Below are 21,444 nucleotides of genomic sequence, written 5' to 3' on the forward strand. Positions count from 1 at the left end.
GAAGCACAAACAGGAAACGAGCTCAGTAATCAAAGACGAAATTCTCAAAATCCAGTGGGCCTTCCTAACAGCATCGCACACACACCCCAGCAGGCACACACACAGAGCGGTGCTCTGAGAAAAGCTGTTGAGTCAGGTTGTAGAGGATTAACAGAACGCCTGCAGACTCATTTAGAGACTCGCCACAATAAAAGCCTCCTTTGGGGATCCACGTGTGTCAGATTGTGGATTTCGTTTAGTAAAATTCCAATTCACAGTGAGCTACGTCACAGACACTCCACCCTTCTTGTTGGTTATTCATTTTTAAACCTGTTTTCACCCTCCTTCTTCCCAGATTCCCAGTTTCCAATCGACATTTCCTCGGTTAAAAGAGACCACGACTTTCTGGACCGAGACCTGGTTGAGCCTTTGTGTCGGTACGAACTTCATGACCCATTGATCCTTCAGATGTCTGAGCTGCATCCTCAATAAACTCGCCATTTCTCTCAGTCACCAAGGCTTTGATCTGATCAGCCCCCAGCCCCCTGATCTATGGAGTTAATTCAGTCTCAATAATCAGAAATGCACACAACCAGTTTTACAAATGCACACGCTCCGATTCACAAATGTCATTTTATGCAAACGTGAAAAATAAATTCGGAAATACACACCCTGTGTTTCACAAACACACAGATTGTGTTTCACAAATGCACACTAAATGTTTTACAAATGCACAATAAGTGTTTCTCACAAATGTGCACACTGTTTTTCACAAAAAACATTTTAGAAATTCACAATAAATGTATCAGAAATACACAGTAGGTGCTTCACAAACATGATTTTTAGGTACACATGTGATGTGAACTCACAGATCATTCGAACTGCAGAATGTGCATTCAAAATCCCGTTCTCGTTTGTGAATCTCCCCGTGTGTGTGAGAGATTTTTCTACGGTGAATATTGAGACTCATCTGACGGAGCGGGTCAACTAATCTCACCATTGGCTAGTGAATCTGTCAATCAAACTCATCGGGAAAGCAGGCGGGTTCGCTTTTAGCCAATCGAATGGCCCCTTACACTTTCTCTACGCTTTCTGCGGGTGGCAAAAGCCCCGCCCATATTTGATTCTGTACCAGTCGGTCGTTAGCGTGTTAGCCTTAGCATGGCTTGTCGGTTTATTGCCTTCGGTTGTCAAAAATTACTGGCTTGTGCAACTTTTCAGTGGACCTGGAAGCAAGGCAACAGTGGTTGAATGCAGTTGACATTGAATCCATCGAACTCTGTACTGGTCATGAGATTTAAAATGAATGTTTCACTCGGGATTGTTTGTACGTTATTCTCTTAGCTTTCATGCTAGCGTCATTTCAACACTCAGACACGGTTTTGATCATATGAAGGTGGAGGAGAAAAACCTGCAACTTCCACAGTAGGTTCTGTGGAGAAACTGGCATCACTTTGCTCCGTACCACATGGGACTACATTACCTCAAGTTCATCTCACTGTCAATCACAGATACCCAATACACATCCCCTGCTCAGCCCGAAGTCACTTTGCTTGACCTTAATTTTATTTTTTTAATAACTCAAATGTCATTGATTTTATATTGTAACCATATACATATACACCTCTTGGCCAGGTCACCCTTGCAAAAAAGATCCTCATCTCTCTGGGTTTTATAGCTGGTTAAATACTAAACAACAAAAGATGGTCATAGAACAACAAAGTGCAAACATTCACCCTTTATTGCAGAGTAAAATTCAGAGAAAACATGGACAGATTAAAACATCAAAATTTAAGCAAATGTGGAATCTCTACTGATTTGAATTTTATTTAAACTGGAACTAATTTTCATAACTTCCTTACATACAATGAAGTCCCTTGAACAATACAGCAGTATTGATTTGAACTCTGTCTTGCTCCCCTCAGTCTCTCTTCTTCTGTATGTAATTATGTCGCCTAAATTAAGTTCTAAACACACTGGACAGTAAAGATGTAGGTCCACTCCCAAACGGTCTGAATTCCACAATGGATTGATGTCGTCTTGCAGTTCCAACATTTGTGGACCCAGAAGAGGACTGTCCCATACCAGGACATTGATCCCAGGATGAGGTTCAGTCATGGATCCACTCTCCTCCCATTCAATCTCTGGAACCAGCATACCCTGACAAAAAAAAAAAAAAAAAAAGATACTGTTTATGAACAGCACTGTTTTTTTTGTGTTTTAGATTATGTAGGAACAGTGACCGACTAATAATAACTTATATTGTTGCTGGCAGGCAGACCTCATATCTCCATAACTGTTTATAATTTGCAAATAAGTGAACCTTAACAAAGTAGTGACATTAGTACATCTGATGGCTCATAATGCCATGCATTGTGATGCATTTTGAACTTGCAGATGTGCTATTCTTCCTACAAACAAACAATTTAGGGAAATTGTTTGCACCACACAACAATAATCCTTTTCATTCATTTTCGATGAAAATTCACTGTAGTCATTATGATTTCATGATACTCTTCTTGATACTTTCCACTTTAGTCAAACTGCACACAAATCAGTTGTCCAGTACAGTGAGATTAAATAAAGCATTTACCCGGGGATCAGAAACAGGGTTCTGGGTCAAGCCCAACTGCCACAGCTGATTTGGTGTCATGCTTTGCTCCGTCCTGATTGGATGGCTGTCCCACGCGTCACTAAAGACATCCAAACTGGCCTGAATGCGTGGTAGAAAAATGTAATGGCAGCAGAATACGTGATGTGACTGATATTGAGCAAGTCTTGGTCCTCAGGAGAGTGCAGGATGTTGTAATATAAACCAGTAACACTCACGAAGACATCACACCAGAGGAGCTCAATCCTGTATTTGAAAAAAAGCAAAAATAAATATTATATTGTCAGATTTATTTTTAATACATCATTCACTTTTATGTATCAGGGCTCCAGACTAACTTTTTTCACTAGGAGCACAGTGGCCCCTAACTGAAAATTTTAGGGGCACAACCAGAAAATTTAGGGGCGCATACCGTAAATCAACATTCTAACCAAATCTACTAATTTCCACTGTATTACAAATAAATACTTTAATAATAGATGCAGAAATTACAATGTGCTGTTTCTAATTCAGTGTCATATTTTATTCTGCACTTTTGAAGATGCAACATGAAGGTAAACTGACAGCACCATCGCTGTCACGACAGTACAACTAAGTAAAAATAGTAAAAAAAATACCATACTTTTAGAATAAAAAAAAGTTTTTAGTAACAAGTGATTACCGTAGTAACCTTTCGTAATTTCACAGTTTCAAACAATACTTAAATGTATGTAAATATTAGAGGATGGAAATTCATGTTGGTGACACCAAATAGGTTCAGCCAAGATGCACAATAAGCGTGTTTGAGATCACCCAGATGGACGCAACACTGCACAGATCACCTGGTGTGTGACGTATATTTTTGTTTTTGCTCCAACATCACCTGTCAATCAAAACAAAAATATCACGAGAAAGGGGTGAGAGCAAGACACCAATCAGAGCGAACGCAGCTGGAAATTTAGTATTGAACTGACTAAAAGCTGCCCTACAGACTAAAAAACAATGCATTATGGGACATGCGTCCTGATGGGTTTTTTGTAGTTCACTGATCAATTAAAATAATTTAAAATACCAACTGATTAAAAAAAGGCTACATCCATTACAAAACATTAAAATAATTATAAAAGATGTAATATCACAGCTCATACTTAGGGGGAGAGGCATATTAAAACGAAATTGAATGTTAAGGACAACTCCTAATTCCTGGTCTCTTTCAGTCTCGCTGCAGCTTCGATTTCATGCGAGTTTGAGACCCCTGCTGTACACTCTGGCACTGGTACACTAGCTGCAGGTCGGAAGAACGAATCAATAGTTCGCTTGCTCATAGCTCAGACGCACATATCAAGTTGTGATGATATTTGTCTCCGTTTCCTTCCCACGGATGTTTACGCGCGCTCGATTATCTCTAGGCCCCGCCCCTCCACATATTTTAGCCACTTGCAGTGACTTTCCCTATTCTTCTCACACGCATTGGCCGCCTCAGGCATCACTCAATGAAACGCGAGTGTGTGCTCGCGTGTGCTCCAGTCTCATGAGTATTCGCGCGAGTGTGTGTGTCTGCCTGCGTGCGTGTGCGCTCGCGTCTCATTGATGATTTCATCTCTCATTTCATCGATCATTGACGTGCTCCTTTCATGTTTAATGTATAAAAAATACGGAGGGTGGAGGAGGCAAATTTACTGGTAGCACATGTGCGACTGGGTGTAAAATTCAGTCGCACACTCTCAAATTTTGGTCGCAAAATGCGACCAAATGGACGCAGTCTGGAGCCCTGTGTATATATTAAAGCTTCTAAAACTAGGTTCAACTCACCGTTGATTGTGTGTACACTTTTCCCACAATGAAGCCGTTTGTGTCAGTTGTACGTACTGTGAGCATCAACTCGGCTATGCCCACATTTTCTCCTCCGTGATCTCCTCTCACCCTGACAATAACATGAAAATCATGTCTCAAACACATAATTACAAATGCATCGCCAATACGGTACACATCAGTTTAAAATGTAATGTTCTTATGTATGATGCCAATAAGTAGAATTTCTAGGTTAAAAAAATTGCAGGAGTGGGTTACATGTATCACTGGGGAAAAAAATGAGGTGAGAGAGACTGTTAAGGGGGGGTAAAATGTTATTCATGAGGGGAAAGTTTTAGAGTTGCCTTTGTTTATGGAGAGGAGTCTAAAAAAAGTAATTTTATTTTTGTACAAATAACCAAGTACTTATACTGCCTGATATGTGAATAAAATATTTCTTTATGAATGACATGAATACCTCAGAGGAAAGCCATAAACGTTCACAGCGTCACTGAAGAAGGCCAAGTGGGTGTCTGCACAGTTGTTGTCTGCTATCTTCTCAGGTACAAGATCTATGGAATACAAGTACAAATACTTTCAACTGACAGATGTTTACAGCGGCAAAAATGCTAAATTCCCAATTGACAGGTAAAACAGTAATACAATAGGATGATAAAATATGAAATAGAATAGAATAGAAGGGTATTTAATAATCCCTGAGGAAATTTTTTTTAAAATGGCCATCTTAAAAAAACACATAAACACACATGCATTACAAATAGAAATATCACAAAATAAAAAGATTGATAAAAAAAGGTAAATAATTGGAAAATCAGTGGGTAAAATTAAAAGAAATTACTTGTAAGATGCCCTGCCAGAGAGTTGTATTGCCTGATGGCACGAGGAACAAAAGATTGTCACGCTGTCACGCTTCAGTAATTCCTAGAGAATAAATAAAAACACAACAAACATGGATTAGATAATTTAGCTGTCTGATCTTAAATTACATAATTTTCAAATATATGAAAGGGGAATTTTTTAAAACACTCTTGCTATGATTACTTGAGCTTGTAGTAAAGAACACCTTTAAAAAAAAATCAGAGACAAGACACTGATCACAGGAAGCCTGTGTGTAATATTTACAGTAACTTCTACTCTAATCACTGTTGACAGCTGATTTCTCCCATCCGCCCTTTCTGTGACTACTTATCGACTACAAAACAGCCTAAAAACATAATGTTTGGGATTCTTGTCATTACGTCATTGGAAGTAAAGATACGGGGATTTTAGTGGCTGTCACTCTGACACAATCTCACAGGGCTGGTCAGCACAATACGGGTTCTAACGTTAGAAACTTAATGAGGCTTCTTTTATTCATCAGTGGATTCAATGTATGTTATATTTAAAAAATGCCGTTTTCATGAATGTCATATGAATTAACTTTGTTGCACAGTCCACCCCGTCTTAAAGTCTGGGTTGTGAAAATGCTGTGTCTAACTTTAACCCGGATCGCGTTTACATAAAGGCAGCACACGGAACAACTAGCTAGTTAGTATAGCATAGCATCAGTGTTAAACAAATCGCCGTCTCCAAATCAATACTTTTTATTAAACTTTCTTTGCTGCTGTAAATCCGGCATGCTTTTCCCCTTAGTTCCTTATGAATCATGTTAAGAACCTACAGATCATTGGCTATAGACGCTAGCTTGAACCGACACCGGCTTGAACTTCACTCACAGGCAGCCACAACTTGCACAGGCTAAGCAAAACAAAGCTAAGCTAATTTGCGGTGGGGGTACTCTGCAAACGACTCGGCTGCAGTGTTCATAAAGCATTCACACATGTCACTTGGCAAAGGAGAACGCTTCAACTTAGTATTCAATAACATTACAGGACGTACAACGAGGGAATGATCAAATAAATGCATTACTTACGGGCTGAGACTGATCCAGTTCAGAAGACCTCTCCGCCATGTTTGCCGCCCGCGTCCTCCCAACTGCTGTGCTGAACAGCTCCCTCCCTCGTCACTTTGAAAGTGAGGAGTGTAAGGGCCCATTCGATTGGTTAAAAGCGAACCCGCCTGCTTTGCCAATGAGTTTGATTGACAGATTCACTAGCCAATGGTGAGATTAGTCGACCCGCTCCGTCAGATGAGTCTCAATATTCACCGTAGAAAAATCTCTCACACACACGGGGAGATTCACAAACGAGAACGGGATTTTGAATGCACATTCTGCAGTTCGAATGATCTGTGAGTTCACATCACATGTGTACCTAAAAATCATGTTTGTGAAGCACTTACTGTGCATTTCTGATACATTTATTGTGAATTTCTAAAATGTTTTTGTGAAAAACAGTGTGCACATTTGTGAGAAACACTTATTGTGCATTTGTAAAACATTTAGTGTGCATGTGTGAAACACAATCTGTGTGTTTGTGAAACACAGGGTGTGTATTTCCGAATTTATTTTTCACGTTTGCATAAAATGACATTTGTGAATCGGAGCGTGTGCATTTGTAAAACCGGTTGTGTGCATTTCTGATTATTGAGACTGAATTAACTCCATACTGATCTACCATTCAAAGCGGGAAGGTTCTCGGGGAGCAGGGGAGCGGGGTTAAACGGTCAGAGGAAAAGAATGCCAGCATATTCCTGCCTTATTCCAGCTCCTGCATACTATAGCTATTCTGTACTGTCATTGTCTGCTTCTCTATGGGTTTGGTCAATACTTCAGTTGGAAAAGTCTGAAATATTAAAATGTTCTTGCCTGATAACAAGGAGCACATCAGGGTTTCATCAGCCCCCATTATGAAAGACGCTGGCACAGGCGCCTAACAAGCTGCTCATCTTCACATCCTGAGTGATTGAAAGTGGAGTGAGTGGGTGGATCTGTAGAGTTTCCTCAAGAGGGAGGGGGTTCAAGGCTAGAAGCCAGAAGTAGGGAAGAAATCGGAAGTAGGGAAGAAATCGGAAAGGAGGAGAATTATTAGGAGAAAGTGAATAGTGTGAAAGTGTAGAAGTCCTTGCACTGACTCTGTGATGTGTTTGTTTTTGCAGACGCCTGAATACTCTGAACAAGTGTTCATCCATGAAACTGGATGTCAGCCAGCCCAAGAAGAAAGTAAGTGACGTTTTTAATCTGTTAATATGAGATTTCTGGGTTCTGTTTCGTTACTCAAGTTCATTTACATTTAATCTTCATAAAATACAAAAACAATTTCAAAATTGGATTGTAAAAAAAATGCAAAGGCAAAAACTCTCATTTTGAAACAATAAGTTTACTCTTTCATCTTTCAAATTAAGGATCGAATTTTGGAAGAATGTATTAATGGAGACACCCGAATTGCATCCAGAACTGATCTGACACACAGATGCATAAACTGTCTTAATATTAGTGTTGTATCTTTCCCTCTTACATGATTCGATACATAAACAAACAACTAACTTTGTGATGATACAATAAGGTACCTAAACAGATATAATCTAGATTTAAATTATTCATGTGTTATCTAAAACAGTGTTTTTCAACCAGGTGTGCCGTGGGAAATTGCCCTCATTAACTGATCTAAAAACATTTTCCATCTCCAGGATATCAGCTCTGTGTTCATCCAAACAGGCCCTGTTAAAACACTGAGGAGTTAAGAATATGAAAGATCGTAAAATACTTTTTTCTTTGTGTTTATTTGATTCTTTTAAAGACATTTTGATAAGAATGACGGTACCGCGATTTAGCTGCAGCCACAGCTGTTTTCTGAAAAGTTCCGCCCCTTTAACTGTCTCCGCCAATCATTGAGTTCTGATTCTGCTCATAAAGTTGCTCAGTTCTAACAAAATTACCAGCTAAAGCTCGTCTTCAGCGGTGTAGTTTTCCGTGGGATCCGGTATCAGACCGTAGAAAAAGTGAACAAAAAAAATGAATCTCAGAGACACGAGTCCGTCTGCGTTCGGCGGCTGATTGCTCTACATCTCCCATGATGCATTGGGTTAAAGTGACAGCGTCTCAGCGCACGATGAGTCTCTCCTCTTAACGTCTTGAAACCACAACAAACACACATCAAACAGTTTTTAAATCTTTTAACTCAACTTTTATTACATCTTTTAAAAAAACAGCTGCAACTTCCAGCTTTTTCTACCACAATTATCACAAAAATGCATGTGAGATTGCAGAGGGGCTGAAAATCAAAACAGACTATGAGTTTCTCCTTTTTTTTAAATTTTTGGATGCATGGTGTGCCGCGGGATTTTTGTCAAATTTAAGTGTGCCGTGGCTAAAAAAGGTTGAAAAACACTGATCTAAAATGATAAATCTTTAGCTGACAAAACGTTTTTTTTCTTACTGACACCTTCTTTATTTTAAGCACTTAAAGGAAAATGTCTCTGACGCAACATATTCAGACATTCAAACCTGCCATTTGTGAGTAAACTGTTGTTTATTTGTGGTTGTAAAAGTGCGTAATATTAATTTATTCAGGGATTGTTTGACGTTCTGTGATAAAAAGGTATTATCATATTAAGCTCAAATTGACGTCTTTTTGCTCACATCAAACGCACAGAAAAAGGCAAAAACAGTAGAGACACAACAAGAAGAGAAACTAAAGTTTGCTAAAAATTGATTATTCACTTTCTGATAAATTTAATACCTTTTTACCAACATAATCTTTATATCTTTGGTTTTCAACCAATACTGCCGTTACTTTCAGTAATAGGTTCATTTTGGATACGTGTCTGTTATGTTTTACCTGCCTGGTTAATATTATTAAAATAATAAAGTGTTTTTTCCTGCTATATATTTAGTTAAATGTACATGTACGGACTTATAAAATTGTGAAAAAGATCTTCAAAAGTTCAGTGCCTGCCTATGACACTTTTAGATCAAATGTAAATATGGCAAATCAGCAGAAAAGTAACTGTTTGCAGAAATGAAGCTTCAACAGTTTTTGATGTTCTTTAGGGTCAGAGCATTGGTGAATAAGGGAATGCAACGCCAGAGGATGGCTGTGATTTCTACGTTTTTGTTAATGACTTGTTCATTTTTCCGTATTTTTCATGGTTTGTCACAATGATATAAATGGGATAGAGGAATTTGGACTAAAAGTTACAAAGGTGGCTCATTTCTGAACAGCCCTGACATTTGAGGCTCTAAAAAATGCAAGTTTTTCTCCTTCACTAGATTTTGCAGTGCAATATTTTTTTTTAAATTTATTTAAACAGGAAAAATGACAAACCTTATTATTTTATAAAAGATTTTAAACGTTTTTGAGTCGGTCTGTTTTCATTCTGTTTTGTCCTTGTTGCAGCTATGAATGCATCTCTTTTTCTTTTGCAGCTTCTGCTTATTATTATCTGCTTTCTCTATTCATACCACTGCACTACCTAACTTATCGCCCTATTTTCTTATAACAGATGTTCCAGTATTTCTGTGTTTGTTTGTCCCTTTCCAGTCCACGCATGCAAACACAAGCAAACAGATTGCGTCTAGGAGGAGAAACATAGTTCAATTTCAGAGTTTTCCAACCGGAGAGTTAACAAATTGCTGACTACTAAGGAGCAGGACAAACTTCATTATGTGAGCTGTTCAGATTGATGTCCCTTTAACAATGATGGCTACATGCTTTCATTTCCTTCTTTTCTGACATTCTACATCTGAATAACGTGATCATATGTGGTTTGGGAGTGATTCACAAATGTAGCTGAGCATCTGTGCTCGCTCCAGCTTAAATCATTGGGTCCTTCTTTGCTAAGATTTCAGTTGTTTTCATAGATTTAGATACAGCAGTGCTCCCCGGCCTTTTTTTAGGCAGCACGGATAGCCTAAAAAGGCCGGTCCAAATGAGGCCAAAGTAGACATTCGATTTTTTTTTTAATGCTTCTGGTTTCAGAAAAATATCTTTTTCAAATTAAAAAGATGAAATACATGAAATTTAATTTTAAAAATCATAACTGTGTAGGTATTTAACAGATCATGATGATTAAATTAAAACAAAATTGTTTATATGTAGAAGTTGTTTTTGATTTGTAAAATTTCAATAAGGCCAACATTAGAGGGTTTTTCCCATTAAAAAAATACATATACAGTCAATGCATACTGTATGCATTTCTATTTTCTTTTTTTTGTATGACAAAATGGCCTGGTGGTTGGGGGGCACTGGTCTTAAATATCTTTCTAGTTTCTCCAATTATTGTAGGAATATTTCCAACAAATCTGCTCAAAGACTTAAAAAATCAAGGCGTGGTTTAAGCGGAAACCTGTTGGATTATATGACAACATTTCTATTTCTTCTTCTAACAGAGTGATGATTCGGATGAAGATGATCCATTGGCTATCAGTAAAAGGTGGACGTTCGAGTGGAGCAGTCGACGCTGGTCGCGTCTGCAAGACTTCCTTTTGGACGGCACCAATGAGAGCGGCTTGACAGGTCAAGGGGAGGGGCTTCGCAGCACAGTGAGCAGCGAGAGTGTGCTGACAGACCTGAGTGAGCAGGAGATCACGGAGATCTCCTCTCTCCACAGTGAAGACTCCACCTCTGCCATGCCAGACTCCATATCGATGGCATCTCTGTCTGCTTCCTACCATCCGCCCAGAGATCTTCCACACTACAACTCCTTGCCGATCAAAAGTAGCCGCCATGGACAAGTAGGGCGGAGTAAAGCCAAAGAGTTTCTGCGTCGCATGGAAATTGTGCGCACTTGGGGGCCTTCAACTAGAAGGAAGAGCTCAAATCGAAGGCCCCCATTGGTCATCAGTGGACCGGTGTTACAGGGGGAGGAGCCCCGAGCACTTCAGATGCTTCAGTGCACACCCATCAGCCAATTAGAACAAAATCACCACAACAATGTTGATCCTTCTCCTGTCTCGCTCAATCAGGATAGCGAGGACCAGGCCACACCGAGTGGGCACTCCAGTAAAGAGGATGAGTCGCTGAATGCAGTGGAGCCAGTGGCACCCGCACAACCAAAGCCTCGGGCTGCCAGCAAGAGAAGCAGCATGTACCTGGAGGATATGGAGTTGCCTTCTCAGGGAAAGAGGACTGAAGGCCAGAGCCAGTTTGGTAAAAACCAGTTCCGTTCCTATGAAAACCTCCTCATTCACATCCCTAAAGACCACAAGCCGGGCACTTTTCCTAAAGCCTTATCCATAGAAAGCCTGGCTCCCTCCCCCGACGACAGAAACAATGGTCTGCGATCACATGGCCAAACTTCTGCTCCGAAAAATGGTCCGGGTGAAGGCTGGTGTGTCAAACCTCTAACCAAACCCCCTTGTCCTGGAGCCCCTAGGGGGAGCAGGGTGAGTGTTTACGACAACGTGCCCGGCTCCCACCTGTACGCCAGCACTGGAGACCTTTTAGACTTGGAGAAGGAGGACAACTTGTTTCCTCACCTGGACGACATTATCCAGCACGTCAGCGGCCTGCAGCAGATAGTGGACCACTGGAGTCGCAGTGTGCTGCCCGAGGGGGAGGCGGGGGAGGAGGAAGGGGAGGGCAGGACCACCCCCAGCGAAGGCGAGAAAGACGGGGTGTCCTTCAACGACACAGACTCGACGAGTACAGGTCGAGAGAGGCGGGACTCTGGAGTCGGTGCCTCCCTCACACGACCACGGTGAGCAGCCACTCCAGCCTTTGAAGACCCACTCCGATCATCTGTTGATCTATTTTCAAAGCATTCCAGGGATCAATATTTATGATTTATGATTAATAACCTGTGTCTGCAGAGCAGCAGTAGTTCACCTTGTTCATATTTTTCAAACTGCATTTCTTTGTCTGCCCCTGATTCACAACAATTTTATTAAAGTGATACATAGAAATGCCATTTTGAGGTCAATCTTTATAATAGATGCCCTCCATTATCAGCAAAAAGCCATGAATGCATGTTAAAAACACAATTTTCATTGGAGTGGGTCTTTTAAATATGACTATGATTCATTGCATTGCAGCTTCAAGCACAAATATTTATTTGCTTTGGTGAAAAATTAACCAAATATTTTAAAGAATACAGGACATTTTTAGTGTATTCATTATTTTTAATTTTCTTTGTAAAACTGGAGCAGATTATGTTTTACCATTCAAATATGCAAATGTGTGTTATCTGGGATTTTACTGAATGCTTAAGTGTGCCGAAATTTTCAAATACTGCACAAAAGACATCCCATAAACCAAGATAATAATGGAAATAATGGAAAAATAAAATGCTAAAACTGTAAATATTAAAATGTTCTTTTGAAATGATTGATTCTTTAAATTGATTTGTTGGATTGTATCACTCAAAGTCGATAAGATGTCCATCTTATTTCTACCCCAAGTGTGTAAAGCAACAGCCAACAATCAGGATTATGAAAGCATTGAATTGATAACAAAATCCCAAATTGCATTAATATCAACTGAGTCTTCTCCACCCACTCCAGCGTTCGATGGCCCAGCTTCCGAACCTCTCATCATTATGACCAGCCAGCATCCTCCCTGCAGATCAGCAGCCAGTCAGCAGGCCAGCTCAGCTTGCTGCAGAAGTTCTCGTTGCTCCGCCTCACCGCCATCATGGAGAAATACTCCATGTCAAATAGACATGGCTGGCAATGGTGGGTACAACCCGACAAGAATTCAAGCAAAAGATTTAAAATGTTCAACGTTCAATTTGTCTTGTTTGGACTTTTTTCATTTTTTCTTTAGTGTTTGCAAAGTTTTGTATCCACAGTCTTCACACCTGCTGTTTCATGACAAACACGAGTATGTCCCCATGTTGTTTACAGCCTGTCTTGGTGATTTTTATTGTGCCCCCCAGTCAAATTCCTGTTGACCAGCATGTACATGAAAGGATAAACTCCTTTAAATGTGTTTTCGTCGCTTCCAGGTCTGTGCCCAAGTTTATGAAGCGGATGAAGGTGCCAGACTACAAAGAGAAAAGTGTGTTTGGAGTCCCCCTCATCGTCCACGTCCAGCGATGTGGGTTTCCACTCCCTCTGTGTTTACAACAGGCCTTCAGCCACCTCAGAACACACTGTCTGGACCAGGTTACAAACAACTTTTACAAGTCTGGCTACAAAACATTTTGTTGTCGTCGAAGCAAAGCTGCAAATATTTTTTATTCATCACATTTTATTCATTTTATTCATTATTGCCCATCTGTTGTTCATTCAGGTGGGACTTTTTCGCAAATCCGGAGTGAAATCAAGGATTCAGGCTTTGAGGCAGCAGTGCGAGTCGTCTCCTGACTTGGTAAACTATGACGATCAGTCAGCATACGACATTGCTGACATGGTCAAACAGTTCTTCAGGGACTTGCCCGAACCTCTGCTGACAAGCAAGCTGGGAGATACCTTCCTCCATATATATCAGTGTAAGTCGTCTCATTGGACAAGGCAAACGTTATTCCAAATCTCAATATTCTGAGATAAACTTGATGCTTTTACCGTTTATTCATCATCAGACGTTCCAAAAGAGCAAAGGATGCAGGCTGTTCGAGCAGCCATTCTGCTAATGCCAGATGAAAACAGGGAGGTTCTGCAGATGCTGCTCTACTTCCTGCGGGATGTCACATCCTTGGTGGAAGAGAACCAGATGACACCGATGAACCTGGCAGTTTGTCTGGGACCATCCCTCTTTCATCTCAGCATATTAAAGAACGAGACTCTGTCACCAAGGTGAGAATACGCTAATGAAGAAAATAGTCAAACGTTTTTCCAGCAAGAATGCAATTTAGAAACGAAATCTGTGTCCCTTTCTATCCCTAAAGGTCAATCCAGAAGAAGTATGCTTCGGGTCGTCCCGATCAGAAAGATCTGAGTGACAACCTGGCTGCCACTCAGGGGCTCACGCACATGATCACAGAGTGCCAGCGTCTCTTCCAGGTCAGGATTAACTTGAGTTTTGTTATTTTTGTTCAAAAATGTATTTCAGCATGTTGCTCTTAAAGTTCTTCCTGACACCTGGTATTTTGGAAAATTTTCAGCAACTGTGTTTCATTAGTCCATTAAGGCTGGTGCTGGTGAATGTAAAATACAGAAATCAGTGCACATTTAAGAGTTTGTTAAGGTTTATCAGCTTTACTTTTTTTCCCCAAAAATCAGTTTTTTTTAAATAAAAAGCGAGGTTTAGAAAATGATGGTATTTAAAATCCTTATCCAGTTCTCTCCTAATCAAGTAATGTTGCTACTAGTTTATATCAATTTTTTTTACATAGTTATTCTTTTTCCCCTCATTTTCTTTTGGGTCTTCTTAAAGATTTTCCTCAATTTTATGTCATTGGATTCATAAATTCTGTAAGATTATTTTTCTTTATTGTAATGATTATTATTGTACGGGGGGAGCAAAATGCAGGATTAGATTATAAAAATACAATATTTATGACAAACAGTTTCAACTCGTGTTATTATTTTTAAATCTTTGTCATTTTTAGTCAGTTACTTAATTTTCTCATCATTTTTATTTTGAAGGATTTATTCAGAACTGATCTGTCCCCCCCCCCCCCCCCCCCCCCCCCTTATCCCAGATTCCAGAGGAGATGGTGACCCAGTCTCGAAACTCGTACATGGAGGCTGAGCTGATGGTGCCACCGCTGGATGAGCTTTGCAAGACTCATGAAGAGGAAGCGGTTGAGGAAGTGGAAGACGAGGATGAAGAGGGATCCTACCATGCACATTTAGAAGGTCTGATCCAAAACCTGCTGAAAGAGGCCAAAGATAAGAGCAAAGCCTGGGTGTCCCGCTCATTCTCTGATAACACCGAAATCGCATCTAAAAAGGTAAAGGCCCACAGATTCTTGAAGAACGTTACTGTTAAGGGGTCCAAAAGACCTTTAGGAACTTACTGCAGTGTTTTAGATTTATTACCTTTCATTATTTTTCTACAATTGTCTCCACTATAATCACAGCTGAGGCAAAAATGTGACTTTAAGTTTCGTGTTTTTGCCTAAAAGACCCATGCTTAATGTATTTGACTTTGAAAACATGTTTCAGGTTGAAGACGGTAACCCTCTGAGGCGCTGGCGAGTGTGTGTGGAAGTGTCGGCAGCTCCCACTGAGGTGCTGCAGCGGCTGCTCAAGGAGCGTTCACTGTGGCAGATGGATCTGCAGCAGGAGCGGGTTCTGGAGACGCTGGACAGACAGACGGACGTGTATCATTTCTCCTGCTGCAGCATGCCGCCTCAGCCCAGCTGTGACTATGTGGTACTAAGGTAGATTGACCTACAGAAATGATTTTTTTTTTTAAAATAGCACATTATTAGAGCTAAATCGGAGACCTGACCAATTGGATTTATTTTCTTCTCAGGTCATGGCGCACAGACCTGTGTAAAGGCTGTTGCGTGCTGGTGTGTGTCTCTGTGGAGCATGAAGACGGCCCCCGCTCCGCCGCCATTAGGGGCGTCGTTTTGGAGTCACAGTACCTCCTGGAGCCCTGCGGGACAGGAAGGACCAGGCTTACCCACATCTCCAGAGTTGACCTCAGGTGTGGAGTGATTAGAAAGCCAACGATTTTAATCCGACATGCAATTTTTTACCATTTTCTATTTTTGTTGCAGGGGGAGATCTCCAGAATGGTACAACAAGGCGTTCGGACACCTTTGTGTAAACGAAGCCCAAAGAATCCGCGCCTCATTCCTCTCTTCGGATGAAACGGGCGCTGAGGCCAAAAATTGAGTTCCAAATATCAACCTAAGCAGCAGGCTACATTCTTCTCATGGTGCTGAGCCACACTGGACTGAGTTTGTACACACAACAAGAGTTGATGCCATTTTGCTCTACATCTTTAGCTAACATCTATCCTCAACTTTCTCATGCCAAAACAAACAATAGATTGTCAAGGTTTCAAAAGTAGAGTCTCAAACCTTTCTCTGACCTTCAGTGAAGTCAGACGCAGTTTATGTTTCAATGGATATCAAGGTTTGAGGTCTTCAGAACCGATGATCTTCGCATGATACACAATGAATACACACCTTCTGATGACAACCCCAGTGGAGGTCACGGATGGAGCAGGGTTACTCCACAGTCTTCCATGTCAGCAGCTATGGCATCAATCCACCATGTTTCACAAACACTTTTTTACTTTTCTTTGTTTGATCTCCAAAATAAAAATGTAGGTAAAGACCCACTCCGATCACCTTTTGATCCATTGTCAAACCGTTCCCAGTGGTCTTTTAATTATGATTGGGCAGTTTGTAGCCCAAATCAAAAAACATGTTTCGCTTTCTAGGACATAGTTTCTGCAGAGCAACAGGATTTTAGTAGAAACACATCTTTAGAGTTGTGGGCGGGACTGTAGGCGCAGAGCATCTGCACCCTTCTTCCCTTCGTCATTGCTAACAGCTTGGAACAGGGAAGTAGTGGCCTTCCCAGCATGTTTTCTACGTCACAAATAGGCTCTTTTTTTTATGGCATTATCGCGTCTGCTCCTGATTCACAATTATTTGAATAGATAAATACTCTAAAATGCAGATAAATCTTAATTTTGTTAATATATTTCCTCCATCGGAAAATTGCCACAAGAACAAGTTAAACACCAAAAACATATTTTTTTTCTGAGTGGGTTTTTAAAAACTTGGTATAATCAGATTAAAAATAAACACGGGTTTAAAAAGCTGGTCAACGCTTACATGCCACAACATGTACAGACGTATCTATTATATATTAAGACTATTGTAAGTATTATTTATAAAATAACTTATGGACTTCCAAGCTATCAGTCATAGCTCGGCATAATTATTAATTTCTAATTGTTGAACAAGTTTTTTTCTTTCATTTATTATACAAGCAGTTGGCATCTTACCTCGCATTATTATACATTTTTCCCCTTTTTTATTTATGAAAAAAAAAGAAATCCTATTATTTTTTCAGTATCTTTGACAAAAAAAAAAATTCAAGGAAAAATGAACTAAACCATAAAAAATAGATCACTTTTTACAATAGTATGTATTTTGTTTTTACATATTTAAATTATGACATCATCTGCCTGGAATTTCAATGCCACTTGCACAATCACAATGCAATTAAAAAGCAGTTTAAACAGAAATAAAAAATAAAATTGTAATTTTACCTGTCCTGCAAAAGATGACAAGTCTGACTGATGCTATTTATGTTTTAGTTTATGAACTTACAAAACGTGAATAATATACAAGTGTTTTGCGATATGTGTCTGCACATATCCACATTTATAGAGTGCACTTATGCAGCAAATAACACAAAAAATAGTTCAAATGCTCAAGAGACAAATATCAGTGCGTCCAGGATATGTAATATCAAAGCTTTTTTGTTTCAGGAAAAATGAGGGATCGGAATCAGAAATCACCGGGTCCATAAACGTGCTTTAAAGCTCATTTATTTTCTAGTTCCTGTTTCTGGTGTTGATCTTATACTAGTGAATGAGGTGTTGCTTTAAAATTGTTGTCAGTATATGTCTGTATGTGGGGGTTCATGTTGTTTTTCCTTTTCTCTTTGGTGTTCTGTTATATAATGTCTAGGACATGTGACTATTTCACTGCTTCTGGGAAGCGTGTTTGAAATTAAGGATGAGTGCATGGTTGTGCCCCTGTATCTGCACTTCATGTATGGCCTGTACTGTAAAGATCTGCAGCGCTCTCTGTGCCATCACAGTTTTCAGGGTCTTCTTATCATATTGATATGCTGAAATGTGAATCTCTCACCCACCATCCTTATGAAGCAATAGCAGATTACAGCTTGCTCTGTTGTGGCCCTGCCTAGGCTCTTGTTGTTGTTGTTTTTTTCCGGGTGTTGCCAGCATTGCCACGGCGTTGCTGTGCCCTAATATCTGAACAGTGCCACCATAATCCTGCATGGATGCCTTTTGCAGGGGAGCTGTGTGTATGCGAGCGTAAATATGTTTGTAGGAGTGCAGATAATAGTGAGTGACTCTGACAAGTGAGCTCTACATGTCTGGAGAGGCTCCAAATGCAGCTGAGAGCAGGGCGACTCGTGCTTTTTAGATCTGCCAAAGTAAGAAAAAGGTTAAACTTTTGTTTTTACAGAAGAAAATAAAAAAATCTCAGTAATGTCTTTGTGTCCATTTTTTGCCATCTCTGTCAAATATTCTCATTATTCAGGACTCCAACTTGAAATATTCAGATAGAACATTTTTAATTAGGAGAGCTGTGGTTTTGGGGTTAAGTCAGGATCAGTTTAAAGTAAACGAAAATCCAGATTGTAAATTTGGAAAACAGACATTGTATTTAAAAAAAAAAAACAAAACAAAAAAACAGCTGTAGACTTGAAAGTATTGAAGGAATTATTAAAAATGTGAAAAAAATGTACATTTATATTTATATTCTTATATTTTATACTTGAAAAAGATTAAAAAATGAAAATTAGAATACTGAATAAAAAAGTAATCAACCTCAAACTGTTACCAAATGGAAAATCATTCATTCATTAATTCATTCATTCATTTTTTATTCCGTTTATTCCCTTTCGTGGTCACGGGGCTGCTGGAGCCTATCCCAGCCACTTGTGGGCGAAGGCAGGGAATGCCCTGGACAGGTCGCCAGTCTGTCGCAGCGTAAAATGTCCACAATCACACACCCATTTACTCTCACAATCACACATATGGACAATTTAGAGTTGCCCATGAAGCATGTTTTTGGATGGAAAAATTATGTTTATCTGAATTTTCTCATTTCCCTCCCTTTCAGTCATTAATTTATAGTTTCAATTCAGACCCTTTGGAGTTGATACATATATTTTGGATTCAGCTTTGACCCCAAGGGCCACTGGGAGACGATTGTCATTGGCTGACAGAGGTTATTGTAACATGATTTCTCCAAAATAGTGTCTGTTTGCTCGTGTCATCCCTGTTTTTTTATTTTTTTATTCAAGTCTCAAATTTGCAATAATTTTTTTTAATTTTAAGTTTTTGTTTGAAGTAAAAATTTTATATTTTTTCTTAAATTAGCAAACATTTTAAAATGTTTTTTTCAAATTTTCTGTATTTCCTTTAGGTTAAAAATGTTTTTTTCAAATTAACAGTTTTATCTTACAATTTTTTTATACTTTGTTTAGTTTACAATGTGGACATTGTAGTATAAAGCTGTTTTCAAATTTTCTTTTATTTTTCATATTTATGATCTGATTTTTCAATAACTTTAAACTGACCTTGATTTGACTCTTCAGATTTTTATTAAAACAAAATTCTAGTATTATAGAAATTAATAAGCTTAATATATGTTGCATATTTTTCATTTTATATTTTCTCAAACATAGGTTAAAATGTGTGTTTAAAATGTCTTTATTTGTATGGGACCCCTTCTGCTGCACCCATGTTTGCATATTTTGTGCAGAAAATGGGTTTAACCCTTGTGCTATCCTAGGCACTTTAACGTTGGGAGTTGGGTCATCTAGACCCACTAGACAGTGCTCTGAACCTTTTTTCTTCAATGATTTGTGAACCTCACTGGTGTCTATGGATTACATGAAATCTTTCCACCTTTATCCACCTTTCTCATGGTAGGGAGAACACGTCAAAGTAAGGGTGGGGTCAGCTAAGATAGCACAAGGGTTACGGCCTTTTATTTAGGGCATCCTTGAAAAAAAGTCTGTTTAAGAGGCAGTACTTGTATTTATTCTTCAAACTCTTAGTCTAAATTGTCCGCATACCTGTTGTTGTTTTCTTTATTGAAGATACAGAGCTTGACTTTTTGATATCCTCTAGAAAATCTGTCATTACATACAAAACTGAATATAGAATGTCCTATTTATGGGTTATTTATGCTATGCATTATTTTCCTTGGTTCTTGCTCCTATCATGTGGTGCTCTCAGCTTTAAACAATCTGAGTGGTTCTTCAAAGTATGCCGGGAAGTTATTTTTAGATTACTGAGTGGATGTGGAGTCCTCAGAGGAAAAGAGTGCTCCCCTTTAAGACATTTTTCCTCATCATCTTCTTTTGTCCTGTCAAGCAATGAATAGCAACTGGACCAGCACTACGATCAATACCCAGCCTCATTTACCTACTCTGTTATTGGATGGACTCTTGAATGTGCTTGAGTGCAGACACTACTTCCCCAAACCACCTTGTTTGAAAGTCCAAGCTTGTTAATTTTGAGACAACACAATCGCTTTACTTCAACTTCCACCTCATTTAACAAGTCAGTGGTTTAATCTGGAGTCGCAGCTCCTGAATGTCAATGATCTCCTGCACTGTGGGTGTACTTTTACTCAGCACATCCATGAACTCTGACAAACTAGGAGCATCCTGCTGCAAATGAGAGAAAAAAGTCTGACCCAAAAGGTATCATTTTTTTTCCTTAAATCCACTTCATACTGAACTAATTTTTATTACTTTTAATATTAAAACTGCTTCACCATTTGCATAGAATTCACAGTACTCTACACATTTCAGCAGCTTTAGAGGGACCTCTTTTGGAGAAAACAAGAAATTATACTTTATATTTTCATTAGAATTTATCATTTAAATTCAAAAAGTTGAAAGAGTTTTGTCCCCACTTTAATTTTTTTTTTTTTTTTTTTTTTTTTACCTTGTCCTGTCCAACAGCTGGGCAAACAGATGAGAGCTGAGGGCCTCTTGTGTTGGACATATTTTACTTTAACAAGAGGGGTTATTAATCTTCAGACAAACCAAAGGTATGTCTGAATAAACCCCTTTTGTAATTGAGGCCAAACTTTATTAATTTCAAACATGTTTGAAGATCTTTGGTGTTGGACCGGACGGAAAAGGAAAGAGGGGAAGAAGAGAGAGGGACGTTAGAGAGAGGGGGGGAAGGAGGGTGATAGTAGGAGGGGGAGGGGGATAAGACCATGAAGCAGCATAAAGCAACAAGTTTACTGGTTGTTAATCACCATGGTAAGGCTCAAATGCAGTACAAAAAGGGCGAGGCCTGTCCACACACACACCCAAGTGTCAAACACACCTGCTAGCTGCAAAAATGTCCATCTGTCGACATGTACACAAAACAGATAGTGCCCACACGCATACTTATGCCTTAAAACCAACTAGTGTGAAACATTTCAGTCATTCAGTCACGCAAACCGCCAGGGCAAAGGTGAGCCAACACCCGTGCTCAGGTGAGTACTCATGTTCTTCTAAAATGGATGGTGGAATGTGTAAAGAAGGAGGGAGAGCGCCCAGC

At 39.4% G+C, this 21,444-nt stretch overlaps 1 protein-coding gene across 3 annotated transcripts in view; it reads left to right on the forward strand.

Moving 5' to 3' along the window:
* Positions 1 to 18,357, forward strand: part of LOC101168886 (stAR-related lipid transfer protein 13) — a 30,382-nt gene extending 12,025 nt beyond the window's left edge. For all 3 annotated transcript variants that reach the window (XM_023962344.1, XM_023962343.1, XM_023962345.1), the window contains exons 3-14: positions 335 to 416; positions 7,418 to 7,481; positions 10,650 to 11,959; positions 12,762 to 12,932; positions 13,205 to 13,364; positions 13,492 to 13,690; positions 13,781 to 13,994; positions 14,087 to 14,201; positions 14,843 to 15,094; positions 15,309 to 15,526; positions 15,622 to 15,798; positions 15,872 to 18,357. In XM_023962344.1, coding sequence (XP_023818112.1) covers positions 335 to 416; positions 7,418 to 7,481; positions 10,650 to 11,959; positions 12,762 to 12,932; positions 13,205 to 13,364; positions 13,492 to 13,690; positions 13,781 to 13,994; positions 14,087 to 14,201; positions 14,843 to 15,094; positions 15,309 to 15,526; positions 15,622 to 15,798; positions 15,872 to 15,989 — 3,080 coding nt within the window. In that variant the 3' untranslated portion in view covers positions 15,990 to 18,357. The remainder of the gene's footprint in view (positions 1 to 334; positions 417 to 7,417; positions 7,482 to 10,649; positions 11,960 to 12,761; positions 12,933 to 13,204; positions 13,365 to 13,491; positions 13,691 to 13,780; positions 13,995 to 14,086; positions 14,202 to 14,842; positions 15,095 to 15,308; positions 15,527 to 15,621; positions 15,799 to 15,871) is intronic.
* The last annotated feature ends 3,087 nt before the right edge of the window (positions 18,358 to 21,444 follow it).

This window comes from Oryzias latipes, chromosome 14 (assembly GCF_002234675.1).
Source record: "Oryzias latipes chromosome 14, ASM223467v1".
NCBI classification, from domain to species: Eukaryota; Metazoa; Chordata; class Actinopteri; order Beloniformes; family Adrianichthyidae; genus Oryzias; species Oryzias latipes.